General features: G+C 42.8%; 1 protein-coding gene across 4 annotated transcripts in view; it reads right to left on the bottom strand.

Annotated features, from left to right (window-relative positions):
* Window positions 1-16132, bottom strand: part of trpm3 (transient receptor potential cation channel, subfamily M, member 3) — a 182272-nt gene that overhangs the window by 14951 nt on the left and 151189 nt on the right. For 2 of the 4 annotated variants that reach the window (XM_050051553.1, XM_050051550.1), the window contains exons 15-20: window positions 14464-14756; window positions 12704-12932; window positions 7387-7590; window positions 3486-3626; window positions 1690-1818; window positions 55-306 (exon numbers count right to left, since the gene is read on the bottom strand). In XM_050051553.1, the coding sequence (XP_049907510.1) occupies window positions 55-306; window positions 1690-1818; window positions 3486-3626; window positions 7387-7590; window positions 12704-12932; window positions 14464-14756 (1248 nt within the window). The remainder of the gene's footprint in view (window positions 1-54; window positions 307-1689; window positions 1819-3485; window positions 3627-7386; window positions 7591-12703; window positions 12933-14463; window positions 14757-16132) is intronic. The other 2 variants (XM_050051551.1, XM_050051552.1) reach the window with 1 other exon arrangement.

The following is a 16132-nucleotide window of genomic DNA, read 5'->3' as shown; positions in this document are numbered from 1 at the left end:
ACGCGCGCGCGGGCACACACACACACACACGTAACGACCCCTGCCTCCTCTCACCATTTTGCCAATCATCATCACATAGGGACCCAGGTACTTGTTGACCCCAAAGATGTCCAGCAGCCGGATGTACCAATAGATGATGTTGACGCAGTAGATGACCCGCCCGTAGCTCATGAGTGGCGGCTCCTGGAGACGCAGAACCATGCCGACAGAGAATATGAGGATGGCCATGAGGTCTGTGATGTTCCAGTACTCCTGAAGCCACACCTTCACCTTCTGTAGCAGCTTCCCTGGCTCTGACATCAGGATCTGGGAGAGGGTTGGAGGGAAATTACTTGAGAATGGAAGATGAGGATGTTCAAGTGCAGGAATGAGGCAGGGTTCCCGTAGATCCTTAAAGAGTCTTACAAGGCATTGAATTCATTAATATAAAAAGAAGGCCTTAATTAGTATTAAAATGTCTTACATGAGTCTTTCCAAAGTCTTAAAATGCTAAGACATTGGAAGGAATGAGGATGGATTTTCCCACGTCACTGAGATCAGAATAGTGGAACCCACAAGATTTGCCAGTACATCAGAACTGTTTCGTATTCCATTACTGCCAATCAGACCCAGAGCTGATAAATACTCTACGCATGACTACTGCAGAGTCACCTGACCTGTGTATGAATGTTGATTGTAACCTTTCCCATTATGTATACAAAAGCCAGATGTTAGCGGGTGTTTGTTGGTTCTTTGTGCAGTGGGCTATATTTTATTTTTGGTCAAGATACTCAGAACAGATGATCTACTGCCTGCTAGTTAGTTGTCACTGTACCCTAGACAACAAGGGGAACTGCAAATTCAACAAAAAATGACTATTTAACAAAGATTTCGTGCCATAGTTAAAACCGGTTAAAGCCAGTGTATACAAGGATTGCTGTAGTTTATATAGTAAGTTTTTCAAACTCAGCATGATGGGAATCAGGGTAGTGAAATCTCACACGCAGCATAGAATCGCCAAGAAAACTTTCAATTTGGGGATTGTAAATGTGTCCTAAATTTTATTCCAAATGGCAATTAAAAAAGACTTAAAAAGTCTTCAATTTAATTTGTCTTAAGCTGTAGGAACCTTGGGGATGAAAAGATGTGTTTCTTAAACTGAAGGGACAACTGAAGTGAGCCCAAAAGTGATTGGAATAGAATAATAGAAATGCAATACTTCATGACCACCATCAGAGGGCAGTATGAGTTCGCCAGTCAGGGCATCAAGCAGATGTGTGAGGAGGCATTGTTGTGCAGCTGAGAATGATGTGCCATAATGATAAATGCATTTCATACACTTACAGTACAAACACAGCCACAGAGTGAGGCCACACTAGATTGTCTCATACGGCCACATACCCATATTCTCTATTTACTCCTTTTATTTATTTGTTTCCCTCTCTCTGTCTCTTAACTTCATTTCCACCCCACTGTTATTTTTTCCTCCCCCTCAGTGGTTGCCCTACAGTTTTCTCTATCTATTATGAGCAGTTTGACGATATGGACATGACACTTAGCCTCTGCCCTCCTCCACAGCACTTGCTGAATTTAACCATAGGCAACACTATGGTGACCAGCTTTGTGTCTTTAGACCTGATTATTGTGCGTTCGTTACACTTGTGGATGCTGGTGCACATTTGCATGTAGCCACCGCTAGGACAGTTGTACCTCTCTCATCTTTTCAATGCCGTTGGTGAAGATGTAAGCGATGACAATCCACTCCTGAGGAGACGGCCACAGATCCATCTTGACCAGGACGATGTAGTTGAACAACATCAGGTAGCCCACGTATGCCATCTACGCAAAGACATGACAGAAGAAGGAAATCAGTAGGGACACATTTATGGTTATGTGCTTGTGTTTGTGTGCTTTTCCCACAACAGCAAACTGTGCATCAATATGTTCAATTCTTTCTGTGCAAACAAATTGCCTCAAGGGGCTTTTGTGTGTAACTGCTATGATTAAACAGTTATTTAGTGAATGGCTGACCCTCATTACACCCTCCTTTAATCCAGTTTTTCAGATGTGATAATAGAGATTTGATGTCAAGACACCTGATTACTGTACCTCCACACTTGGCCTGAAAATGTCCATTATGAGTCTCCTGTGGCTCTATCTATTTAAATCCATGTCAGCTGTCCACATTAATTTGCGCACTGTGGCTTATCATGATCCACAGTAGATAAAAAAAATTATCACCATCTAAAGATCGGGCCTGGACGCGCTGACACAAATGTACTGAAAATCCATTTTTACGTGTTTTCCTCATTCACAGGTCCTGACATCACTGGATTTCAGTCAGGTATTTGACATTTTTGATCTAGCAGTCGGTGATGTGGTATCCTCTGAGACCACTTAAACTGCATGAATATAACCAACAGGGATTTGGACAGCTATGCTATTCTGATCCTAGCTTTAAATTTGGAACACAAACGAAAGGCTTTGACGTATTTAAATTATAAATGAAAGTAACTACAAGCAAACTGGGAATGCTTAATCGAGTATTCCAGCGAAGTACACAGGTAAAGTGATTTTAATAAAGTGCGACTGGCACTGTAAATCAGTCCCACATGCACAGGTTGGTTTGTGTGATAACTTTGACTAACATTACTTTAAACGGGGCAGCCCTCTACAGCGGGTGAAGGGTTTGAATACAAATCTCTTAATGAGGTAAAGACTGCGTTTTGACCCTGAGAAATCCCAGCACCTGCTCTGCGAGCGCAGTAATGAAATTCACAGTAGAATATCATTCTTTAACCTGAAGGGCAGGAAGGAGAAGCGCGGGGGGAGAAGAGGGGGGGGAGTAAATAGCCAGAGAAGAGGGGGAAAAATGGGATGAAACAAAAAGCAGTCAAAATATTTTCTCAGCATAAATAAACAGTGAAATCCCTGCTGGTGATGTTGAGAGATGCTTTCGCTGGGCAAGCAAACTGAAGGAGGCCGAGACGGGGTATGGGAGACAAAAGATCAGCTTGTTTTAAAGACTGCACGCACACTCACGGGCTGATACTGTACAAAACACAAGCTATACACAGACTTTAAGGATATCTACAGTCACAGAATCCAGCTGTACAGAAAGAAGCACATGTAAACACTTTAAAACTTCACATTAAATATCTACTTACTGTAATATTGAATACAGTGGCAATATGCCATGACTCAGGGGTTGCAGTGCTTACATTTTTAATTCAAAACCTCCTTGTTTGATCTCCGATACCTTATACTCCCTCCCTGGCCTGTACTTTTCTCACTGTGTTGCTTCCATCAGTCTCCCTGCACTAAACTTTCCCACCCGAGTAAGGCTGGGTAATGACAGGGTGGAACAAGAGGTTAATGAGGCACTGTGGCAGTAGAAGCTAATGGCAGGGAACTGGGAATTGATGCTGTTGCAGAAATACAGTAGGCAATGACAGCGCTAACGGGAAGCTGAGCACGTAGGTGGTGTTGCTGAAGACGACACTGACCGTATGGAACCAGAACTTGACAATTGGAGCGTTGTAGAACTCGTATATCTTGCGTCCCATGGGGATGAGGCGGTGGCGTTTCTGAACCTCCTCAACATCCTTCTTTCTGGATGTCTCTGTGGTTACCTTACCCAGCATTGCCTGGGGGAATGCAAACCCCACATGGAGCGAGGGAGGAAGGAGTGAAAGGTGCAAGGGAACCAGAGAGTGTGAAGAGGGAAGCATGAAAAGACGGAGGAGGATGAGTGGGGGAGATGTAGAGAGAGGATAGAGATGAAGACAAGTAGGCAAGAGGTGGGATGGGAAGAGTTGAATAACAAAGGGAAAAAAAGGAGAAAAAAGGAGAAGGGTGAGAGGGTCACATTATGTCGACTGCACAGTTTTAATAACATAATCAAAGAAGCAAGCACAGGCAATGTCATCATTCCAAAATGTGAAATGTGTGTTTAAGGTGGAGTGTTGGGTGAAGGCTGATAACACAGTATGACGCGGACACAGACACTCATGGATTGTGTCTCAGACAACAATTAAGAGACAGAAGAGAGACAAGATAATGACAGAAAGAAGACAGAAAAAAGAAAAAAGATAAGACATAGATATCTCACTTCAATCTGTGACACATTTTCTTATCCATGAGAGAGGGTTCGGAGCCCACTGTTTTTATGGGTCATGGTCTTAATGTCAAAGCAACACCAGACCTCTGAGGGAGTTCATTCATGGAATTGTATTGTATGTCAGAGGTATACTACCCTACAAAGGCAAAACGCAGCACCTACATATTTGGTCAAAACTAAGTTAGAACCTGTATCAGACCTTCTGACATCTGATTTACTTTATACAAAAATATCATGCCATAGAGCTGTGTAATTTCTGTGAAGACAGCTTAACTAGCAGTGCAAAATGGATTAAAAAAAAAAAAAAAAACACAGTATCTGCACTCTGGCTTGGTAATCTGTGTGCTGCAGGACTCATCAGTGTACTCTCTGCCATAGAAAGAAAGCTAATCAGACATTTTAAAGGTCCAGTGTGTAGGGGATTTTTTTTTTTGGCAAAAATTGAATATAATAAAATAAAAATGTTTTCTTTGGTATAGATATGCTGAAAATTAGAATTGTTGTAGAGATTGCCATGTTGCCTTGCCATGTTTCTACAGTAGTCCAGAATGCCCAAGCCAAACACTGGCTCTAAATAGGGCCATTCACATTTTCGTGTCAGCCACCATGGTTTGCAGCCCCTCTGTGATGAGACCGTTGGAAAAACACTGATTTTTTTTAACATGAAACTGACTTATTCAATGTTTTTACCAGTTTAAATCACCCAGTCTGTTTGTTTTGGAGAGGAACAGACCTCTGCGGATAATTTGGCTCCTGGTAAAAACCTTCTGAGTGTCGGGATCTTAAGTTATAAGAGAAAAAAGGTGAGCACACATTAGCAGGTGCTGGGCTTGTGGCCCACCTCCAACATGCCAAACAGCGTCAGAAAAACACTTATTTGTAACATGAAACTGCTTTATTCAGTGTTTTTTACCAGTTTAAATCACTCAGCCCATTTGTATTAGGGAGGAAGATACCTCTGCGGATAATTCAGCTCAGCAAAAAACTTCTTGAAAAATTAAAAGGAATCCTAACAGGAAGACGTTTCAGCTGGTTGCAATCCTCACCACTAGATGCCGCTAAATCCCCCTAAATCTTACACACTGGACCTTTAAGTAAAAGTATTATAAAAAGTGAAAGCTAGCTTGTGTAAGCCTAAGATAAAACTAAATCTAAGTTTAATTATTGATTTTCCTCATGTTATTATCTGTAAATGAAAAAATGGCTATTTAATTTGTCAATTTCCATATAACTAATTAAAGGCAGTAGCATAAAGAACAGCAGCAGAAAAAAACAGCAAAACTCTTGCTAACGTAGCAGATCTCAGTAGGTGCCATCTAGGTGAATTTCATGTGACTTGCTTGTGACTTTAAATCACATGCTTGAATATAGGCCTATTAAATTGTAAATTAGTGTATTATACTGGTTAAATATTATAGTCTGATAAGCTATGGACTGTAAAGTTAATTTTCTTAAACAAACAAGTTAAAATAGATATGAGAGCTGAGAGAACTTTTGTTGGAAGACACCTCAGTTTCTTGAGGCATCCTGTGATTATCCAAAGGCAGAGTGCTGTATCTGCATTTTTAGGTATTGTGTGAGTTCTATGGCAATAAGTTTTTGAGGTAAAATAATCAGCTTTAAAAGACATAACATGAAGGCACTGTGGCCTTTCTATCAGTTTTACAGTTTGCCATCCAGTCTGAAAATTTTATGACCTTTTTTTCCTCAACCTCACTGTGTAGGAACTGCAGTCTGCCTTTGTAGGGCAGAATATCATACCTAGGTAAAGATAAAAGGTTTGGTAAGGAGTTGGTTTAAGTTGACAGGCCACTGAATAGGTACAATAGTGATACAACCATCAGTAGAAGTCAGGAATCAGGGGAATTCTATTATTTCCAAACATGTGAAACATATACAGCTACAGGTTTTTTCCAAGGCACACACAGACAGGGCCTTCAGGGTGAACAGATTCAGATGCCAGGGTGTAAATCACACCATGCCTTTGCTGTACCGAACATGCACATTACCCGATCAGCAAGTGGAAACAGGCTATATCACACAGGCTATAACATTCATCACAATGTGGTTTATCTAAAGCATCTGAGGATAGAACAATACAATCTCCCTCTGTGGTGTAGCAGTCTGTGTATATCTGTATGAATCTTTGTGTGATTCATAAGTATCTGAAGGTGCATTTGTACAGTCAGAAGCCAGGGCAACAGGAAGGGGCTCATTGCAAATGCATCCTCTAGCAGCAGGGCTCTTTGTTTAACACCACTGCGCCTCAAGGACTGCATGTGTAAAATGGCCCATTTGCGCTGGCTTGCTGGCTGTGCTCAATGCAGATGGAGAGTATGTACAGTGGTGCTGAGGGGCGTTCAACTTCAGTTCAATCATTTAATGGAACAACCTTGGATCCAGTTAATGTCTTAAAATCGCCTTTCAACTTCTAGTCTTGCTTTCAACACACAAACTGGATCTTGGTATCATCTCCAAGATTGATTGGATTGAAATGGAACGAGTCCTAATCCTGCTGTACATCCATGTCTATGCAGATGGACCAACTCTTCCACTGTGAGCCGGGAGAAGGTGCTCAGACTCTGCATGATTTAAGCTCTGCAGCAGCAGGCGGACATGGTTATATAATGCAAAAGCCTGGGCCTCCCATGCTCAGCAGCCGACATGCTGAGTGGTATGCTGCAGCAAGCCATCATCATGATGGGAGAGAGTGAGGGGGCAGCAATCGGCTAGCATACAGTACTGTACCTCAATCAGAACTGAGCTTGGAGAGAGGGAGAAAGAGAGAAGGAGCTAGAGAGAGAGGGGGCTGAAAGCAAAAGAAATAAAAAAACAAAAGGAGCAAGGAGAGAGAGAGCGGGGCAGAGAACAAGAGGAACCAAAGGAAAGGCAGAGAGAAAGAGGGGAGATAGATGGAAGAAGAAACATACACGAGGGAACCCACAAGCGGCGACAGACTGAGACGCTACAACTCCACGACCATGTCTTTGCTGAGACGACGAGAAACAGGAAAGGCCGATTTGGCTGGAAGGGTCCAGTTGGCCAGAATAGAGAAACAAGTATGTGTGTGTGGAGAACTGTGTGCGTATGTGTGTACGTATTGACATCTCGTTGTGGACGGGAACAACATAAAACTGGTCCACGAGAGATTTTTACAAAGGACACAGAATCTGGGCTATGTGTTCAATGATCACTTTTATAATCTGAACAAAGCATGTGTGTGTATTGTCCAAAGTTTGAGTATGTGTATAGATTCTGAGATGCGGGGCTGAGGTGGGTTCTCTCACCACGGAGTTGTACTGCGTCTCACAGTAAGATCTTACTGTGAACTCCATGTCTTCCTCCTCCTTCTCCTTGACTGGTTTCTCAGGCTCCTCCTCCTCCTTCTCCTGCAGGTACGCTTCCTGATCCTGGGGCATGTAGGACATCTCATCCTTGTTCTTAAACTCCAGACTCAGGATGGACGGTGGCAGGAGCAGGCCTAAGATTACCTGGGTGATGAGGAAGACAGGAATAGGAGGTGGAGGAGGAGGAAAGTTAGGGAAAATAGCTAAAAGCGACAAATCGCAGATTTGATAGAAGTGTTCACTTTCATGAGCAGTGCTGCGGAAATTAGGACACAGACAGTCTGGAACAAACCAACCCCCATAATAGGTCTGCGACACACACATGTGAAACTCACATAATATAAATTCACCCTTGTGAGCACCTCCCCATTATGCCCTGGCCTGTGCACGGCAGAATGACAAAGCTTTGGTATTTACGACAGCCAAGCAAGGGTTCTCATGGTGGAAGTCAATTACCAAAGCATTAGTCCAGACAGGCAGTGAAGATGCTGCGCTGCCACGATGGATGAGAGGGACACACACAGCAGATAAAGGAGGCAGGCGTGCTGTAAACACTCCAGATACATACCAGTCAAACAAGAGAAGCAAGAGCGAGGCTTTTAACACAGTGGGAACATGAAGAATGGAGAGAGAAGAAGACGGAGAGCAGAGTAATCAAGTGTCTTCTTATCTCTGGAAGCAGCTGCCTTTAAATAATGTAAGAGTGAAATTTAGCTGTGTTCATTGCATTGACTATTGGCTGGAAATTGAACAGTAATTTAAGCAATTTAAGATTACTTTCCATGAATTCTCCATTCATCAATTTTCTTTGAAGGCTTATCCTCCTTAGGGTCTTACGGGGCTGGCTGACATTGGGCAAGAAGCAGGGTGCACCCTGGACAGGTCGCCAGACTATCACACGGCTGACACATGGAGACAGACAACCATTCACGCTCACATTCACACCTATGGGCAACTTAAGCCCCGCTTCCCCCAAACACTTTCAGTATGGAACCAAAAGTAACCCTTCAGACACGGTATTTAGTAATCTTAAATGTGGCTCTTCACCGGTGACACAGAAGGAAGTCTGCACCCCGTTTATTGTCCACAGAACGAGGTTGCACTTAATGGTCAAAGTTGTCACAGTGATGTTTAAGGTGTGTTGACTGATTCACGTCATCAACTTTTGCATTGAGTAACATTACAAGTTAACGTTCCACCTTAAAAGTCGCCAGCAGTCGGCCCGGTGAATTAAGTTCTTTTGCAGCTGCTGCAAGAGGCAGCAAAACATCCTTCATTTTATAGTTATAGTCTACTAATGAAACTATCCACGGTATGAACAGTGGTTACATACGCTTCAAAAGTAGCCACAACTTTGCCCTAAGCAGAGTGACCGATCAATATTGACCAATCAATGGACTGCAGTGTTCACAGCTCCACCTTTTAGTACCAGATCTGTGTGCTAGGTACCCCAACAGAAGGAGGACCAAAAATGGGGACGGTATGGAATGGTTTCATTGGTACCATCCACAACTTTTCAGTGTAAATGGAAAAAAAGCATACCAAACTGAACTGAACTGTACCATACTGCTCGGTGGAAACGGGGCTTGAGTCACCAATTAACCTAACCTGCATGTCTTTGAACTGAAGAGGAAGCTGGAGGACCTGGAGAACATGCAAACTCCACACAGAAGGGCCACCTGGAGCCCTCTTGTTGTGAGGTGACAGTGCTACCCAGCTAACCACTCTACCTACTGTACCGCCACATGAATGAAAAATTAAAAATTGAGAAAATTCATGTCACAATTTAATAACAAAGCTGTCAGTAAAGTCAGGTGACAAAATGATTGAATATGTGAAAAGGATAGTCTCAGGGTGAAGGAATGCGGTCAGTGACCAAATACAATTATTTCCACAGCGCAAAAAGTGATGTCTCAGTTTCTCCTGTCAACAGTCGTGCCAAGGGGTTGAAAGCAAAGATGTCAGCAGTTTGTCAGACTTATTGATGTGTGAAGAAATCAATGTACTTATCTTTGCAATTCATAGTGCATTTGTAGCCTCCGGTAACTTCTGATAGGAGTTAGTGTGTTGGAGGGATGAAGATGACTGCCCTCACAACTATGGCAACTCCAAAATGTGCACACATATTATCTTGACAACATTTTGACAATGTTATTTGCTGTGTATCATGAACTCCTGAGGGCAGCGAATCTTGTTTGTTCCACTTGTGGTTTCCTTTCTGTCTTTCTGCTCCAGTGAGCCTGCTTAAGCAGTGCACTCTCTCCCTCCCTCCTGCAAAGGCCAAACCATACTTAAAGCACTTGTAGTCTGCCTTGCTCTGAGAAGCTAGCCAGCCAGACCCATCATCCTGTTTCACTCTGTGTATGAATGAGTGTGAACCCAGCCGTCCCTTCAGCAACTCCCAGGGCATCTCTTCATTATAAATAACTCTAACCTCTCTGATCTGAGCAGCTGCTTCCTATCACCCTACTGCCAGACGTCTGGAAAACCCACATGAGCAAAAAATGCTCAACAGTCAACCACCAGTCTTAACTGAAACCTCGCCCCTCGACCCAAAGGTTTCCCACACGAGCCCCCATGCAAATTATGTGGGACACAATTTCAAGGTTTTTTGGTAATTAAGGTCAGGTCTTCTGTCTCCTGTGGCCTGAGAGAATGCTTTCTATGCATGTAAAAGTTGTGGTGGAAGTTCAAACAGGAGGGCTACCTCGCCTGACACTCATCACAATGTTTCTATTTCTTCACAAGACTGAAGTCACAAGCAACCTTGACTGGCTGAGCGTCAGGTAGGTCTATCTGTATAGGTGTATCTCTATCAATTAGCATCATTCTGTTGGTCTCTTTGATTAAAGTGAACTGCATGTACACGTACTCTTCTGTCTTTCAGCCTTGAAAAACTATGAAAGACTTTACTGACTGAGAACACTCAGTTACAGGTACTGAACAGCTTTCTGTAATTTACCAAACTGCAGCATTTAAAATCTTAGTTTTATATAATATAATTGTAAACCGACTGCCTCTGGTGACCTGTCAGCTTTTCACAGTCCAGTGAACACTCTCCACATTCTTGGGAATGAGTCATCATGGTCAAACCACAGTTATAAGCATTCAGACTAATGTGCTGCCAGCTTTAGCTTGTTATTTCCTCATCACTAGAACTTTGCTTGAACAGATTTTTCTCTTTAATAGACCATTTTTCACCTGCACTGTATAGTTTTTATGTATTTAACAAAGACAAATAGGCACACACTGTCCAGTAGACAGATAATATGAAGTGAAGGCTTTTCTTTCAATGCTGGACTGGTGGTGCATGAGATTCATCCAGGACATGACAATTGTACTGTCTTTGGAAGACATTAAAGTATTCGCTGATATCACAAAGTCTGCCACAGTAAGACTTTGATTTGATTTAATTTAGCAGCCTGAAATCAATGTGAGATGATATCAGGTAAAATCCTCATTGTCTTTTTCATGTTTTTTTTACTGCTGCCCTCTGAAAGACAAAGATTTGAATCATTAGTCCCCCTCAGACATTTTTTGTTTCTGGTCAGTCAGTGTGCAGTGTACTTCTGGGGATGTTTCGGTCCCCAGATTCAGCTGCAGAGTGAGCGCTATTGGCTTTCACGCTGCTCTCCAATACAGGCAGCTGCGGATCCAGACCAAGAGTGAGTCTAAGTGAGACGGAGGCAGCTGCCAGGAGGAGAAGAGACTTTGCTTGGTCAAGCTCCGAAATACCGTTATCTTCACGCCTTCCTCTTAGAAGTGGTGAATTTACAGCTCATAACAAATTAATACAGTTTATGACCAAAAAATGCTGTTACACATTTTCAATCAGTCATTAGTGTAGTTAGCATGCATTAGCTTGGAGGGCTAACTTGGCTTGTTTACCATATTACAAGAACATCACTGTCACCCCAAATGTCCCACTGATCCTTGTTCAAACACTCAAACTCTTTATGTAAAAAAACAACAAAGAAGACCTCAGAAAGGATAGCTGACAGTGGTGTGCACGGGGTGGGGGGCGGTCGCCCCCCCCCTCGTGGCCCAATTGTTGAAAAACGCGCACTAAAGTGCCCTCTTGGGAGCCAAAACGCGCGCTAAAGTGCCCTCCTGGGAGCCAAAACGCACGCTAAAGTGCCCTCTTGGCAGCCAAAATGTCCTCCTGGGAGCCAAAACGCGCACTAAAGTGCCCTCTTGGCAGCCAAAATGNTAAAACATGATAAACTGCCCTCTTGGGTGGTAAAAACATTACTGTTGCTCTATATTGAGCCAGAACTATATCTCACAGAACCAGTTTGGATTATCTGGTGCTAATATGGTGTTAAAATGCACTAGAATACAGGAAATGGCATCTACTTAATTGAAAATTTTCTGGGGGAGGACCCCCAGACCCCCCGCCAGGATTTATTTCCTTCATACATCCACATGTCTGTGTGTTCTTCACAGTCCAACGTTAAATCTACACAGTTCTCGTGGATGCTGATCCTAACTACAAACTAACTTGAGTAGTCTGTCTAGTTACTCTGTTTTAAGGCTATATAATGTGCCATTTGTATAACGTATAAACATGTCTAAAGTGCCCTCTTCAGTGGCGAGAACGCGCTGTATGTGCCCTTTTTTTTCTTTTCACCCTTGCCCTTCAAAAAGTCTGTGCATGCCACTGATAGCTGAATATACTGAACAGCCAAATCAAATTCAACTGACATACTGCTGAGTTGGATACAGCCCCACTGCTAACCATTATCTGCCTGGTACTAGCCTGCAAAGTATTGGATGGAAATGGGGACACCAGCGTGCCATAGGAATGTCAAAGTAAAGGCATATCTTAAAGATGATGTTGCGTACTGATGTTTTATCTTTGCATCAATAATACTGAACCCACAAAAAACACAATTTTCATATAATTTCTACAGAAAGAATCCATCACACTTTACATCCCGACATTTCCACACATCACACCTAGTAGCTCACATTTAGAACCACTCTCCACTTTTCTGCAAGCCACTCAGCAGATCCACAGGAGTGATTCAGGCCACCTCTACTGTAGTTCCTCAGGGAGGTGAGAGGGTTTCTCATTACTTTCCCTGCCCAACTTTTCTCAGGCGGTCTGAGGGGATTCAAGCATTCCAACACAACTCTGCCTCTCTAACACCAACACCAAAGCCTGGAGTCACTGTCAAGTGCACAGATGATCTGTTCAATGTAAGTACACTTTTCTTTACCCACGGGTTATGTCAAACATCTGGCCCACTATTACCTTCAGGCCTGAGTTTTTGCGCATGCGCAGACGTCCCATCCACATGTCGGTCAGCAGCATCTGACTGCAGGTGTGAGCGATGAAATCTCTGTGTTTGGCTGCTACCGCCAGCTGCAGGCAGGTGGCGTTGCTCCAGTTCTTCAGCTCATACGTCAGCAGCTTCATGGCCATCTGCTCGTCCTGTTTATAGGACTGGTCGAGGAGTTCCACTGCCAGCTGGCCAAACTCTCTGGGAAATTATATGCAGGACATATACGGGCACACTGAGACATGAACAGAGACAGTGACACTTTGTCCAAACATGTAAAAATGTAATTAAAGAATCACTGACCATCTGGCCAAATTCTACAGGAGATTAGATTTGCATACAAACACTTGAACACACACACACACAAACCAATACAACACTTTGCATATCAACACAGCACATAGGCATGGTCAAGGCCTCACATGACAAGCATAAGTAATTTCTTTAGTAAACAGCATAGAGGGCCCAAATTCTCACTGGTAATTATGTTCCTATCTTCTCGAAGGTGAAGAGGTTTGGAATACATGTTGTTCAAGTTTATAATATATGCATACTGCAAACTAATCAAGAAATGCTGTGTGCAGACTTTATAGCTACAATTACAGAACCGTAGAGCTATTAGAAAACATTTCTTCAACAGATGAGGCCAAAATATGAAAACAACTTGTAGACGGGGGGCTGTTATATGGCCGACACACACACCAGCATTTCAATACATCCCCTTCCAGACAATAAAAACATAAGTCTATGCTCTGAGATCAAGTCCCACCCTAATTTCAGCCTCTAAAGGACATTCTTCTACACAGACACACACACACACATTACACACACACACACACACACACACACTCAGAAATACACAGCACAATATTGCACACTACACTGGAGAGCCGTCTACCCTTTGTAGTTTAATGCATTTAAAGAGGCACTAACATCGCTGGGATTTGGGAGATTTATAAAACAAAGGTTCCCAATGTCATGATGTACAGCACGACACAGCTCAGCAGTGTTGCATAATGGATGGATATGTTTCTTTGCTTTTGCTTATGCTTTTCAGATTACTTCTGTGATATATTAAGTACAAAAGGTGAATAGTCCAGCCATATTTTGTTTGCAAGTGCCTTGGAAAGTACTGAAAGAAGAACTCCCTACAGAATGCAGACATTACTGTATGAACTTCCACACATTATGACTTTCACTATTTCACACAAATATCCCTTGGGTTTACACACAAACACTGCATTTGTAAAGATTACATGAAAATATAAAAATGTATGTGGTTAAATGAGCTTTTCGAAGGAAGCCAGCCAAATTCTCTGTGGAAAGTAAACTCAAAATCTGCCAATTGCAAGGCTTTTCTTTGAAACTATGTGTAAGTGTGTGTCTAAGTGTGTGGGGACTTTGGGTTGGTATTGCTGTGCATTATTTGTGGAATCTGAAAGATTCCCCACTAATTAACAGTCATTTCCATAGCCAGCATCTTCATCTCTCGGTGATTACCTTCATCTCAAATGCATAGCCTTAACTAACGAAGACGCATGTTGTCAGATTTAAATCTATGTCACTTATATCCCGTGGGAGCCTGGTGTAGTTTGAAACAGGCCAGTTTGCAGGAATAAAGGCAAGCTAGTGTGTCTGTGTAAGTGCTGTTAGGTGCTGGAGTTCAGAGGTAGACATTCTGATCTAGACTGGCATATCATCATGAATGACAGCTTTACTTCATGTCACACACCTGGAGTTGTGGTTTAGCTCCTGCGAGATGTCATCCACCATGTCGTTCTCAGAGGCTTCGTGTGCCATCGCCTTACAAAGCTTACATGCTACCAAAGCCTTGGCCATGGCCTCTTCGCCATGCTGCCAAAAGAACAGCGCCATCTTCTGGCGTTTCATAAGCACGGCCCACACCATAAGCTCATGGAAGGGGAAAGGGAAGTGGTTGATTTCGGGGTCGTCCAAATCGATGTCCACTTCCTCCTCTCGTTTGCGCGTCGTCTTCTGGCGGCCTCTGCGGATGGGCATGTCATCCTGGTGGAGATCCATAAGAAGTGAGTGGGAGTGGTCAGAAAAGGAGACAGCTATGTAGAGATACATATTTTGGGGTGAGTTGTAACGGATTATATTTTATCCTAGGACAACATTAGAGTGCTTAAGTTGATGCTGAACTACTTATGAATTTATTCTGTCAAAACTTGGGTTCTGAAAGTGAAAGCCAAGAATCTGATTGGTACCCATGATTTTATCTTTGGAGGACTTGTCCTGTGTTTGGCCACATTAGACACTGATCTAGATGAGTCATATCACAAATTAAGGATTTTCATAATGTATTTTCTGAAACTGCTCACGGCCCACATGATGAAAGTTAGCTCAATGCAGAAGCAAAATTTGGAGGACAAAGGTGGAAGGACAAAGTGCTACACACAAAATACACATAACAGGCACAGTCTTTTACATATTTCAATAAAATTCTCTCATAGTATTTTACCTTTGACTCCCCCTTTTAACCTTTGAGAAACTGATGCTGCCAGTTAGAGTATAAATGGCATGTCAGCAGGGTTGCATTGATCTCCGATAATTCACATTTTAACAGTTAAGGACTACTGACAGTTGATCAATTACAGAAATCTGAGAAATGACTCCCAGTGGATCTACAATTGCTGCTTGCTTTGAGACAGATTATTTTAATATGATAATAGTACTGCAGTAAATTGCGCAGTAACACTAGAAAGTGACATTCCATTTATAAAATAGTAGGTTTGTGATTTTATGGATCTTTAGAAATGATCGCAGCTTCATAAATGTATGGCCGGGCTGCCATACTGACACTGAATGAAAAACTGGATTACAAAAAGAGAGTAGGACATTAAAGGGATAGTGCATCCAAAAATGAAAATTCAGCCATTATCTACTCACCCATATGCCGATGAAGGCCCTAGTGAAGTTTTAGAGTCCTCACATCCCTTGTGGAGATCGGCGGGGGGAGTGGCTAGCACACCTAATGGCAGATGGCGCTCCAGACTAACGTCCAAGAACACAAAATTGAATCCACAAAGTATCTCCATACTGCTCATCCGTAGTGATCCAAGTGTGCTGCAGCCCCGACATAAAAAGTTGTTTTGAATAACGTCATATGAACTCTGTTTTTAGCCTCACTGTAGCCTGTAGCTCTGACTGCCTCTCTGTGCTCCACGTTCACGTGTGCGCGCTTGTGCGAGACCAGCGAAAGCATGAGCTTTGCTCACCCGTGTTTACATCACGTGACACGTGCACCGCAGGGGGACACAACGGTAACCACAGAGCTAAAAGATAATTTGCACTACGGTCTTTTAGCAAAGGACAGCCCAACATGTCTGAAGACTTTGAAATCGAGGAGGAACAGCATTTCTTTGTTGAGCCGTATTTGT

The sequence above is a fragment of the Epinephelus moara genome, chromosome 8 (genome assembly GCF_006386435.1).
Source record: "Epinephelus moara isolate mb chromosome 8, YSFRI_EMoa_1.0, whole genome shotgun sequence".
Lineage (NCBI taxonomy): Eukaryota > Metazoa > Chordata > Actinopteri > Perciformes > Serranidae > Epinephelus > Epinephelus moara.
The sequence above is the reverse complement of the archived record's forward strand: the minus strand, read 5'-3'. Positions and strand labels throughout refer to the sequence as shown.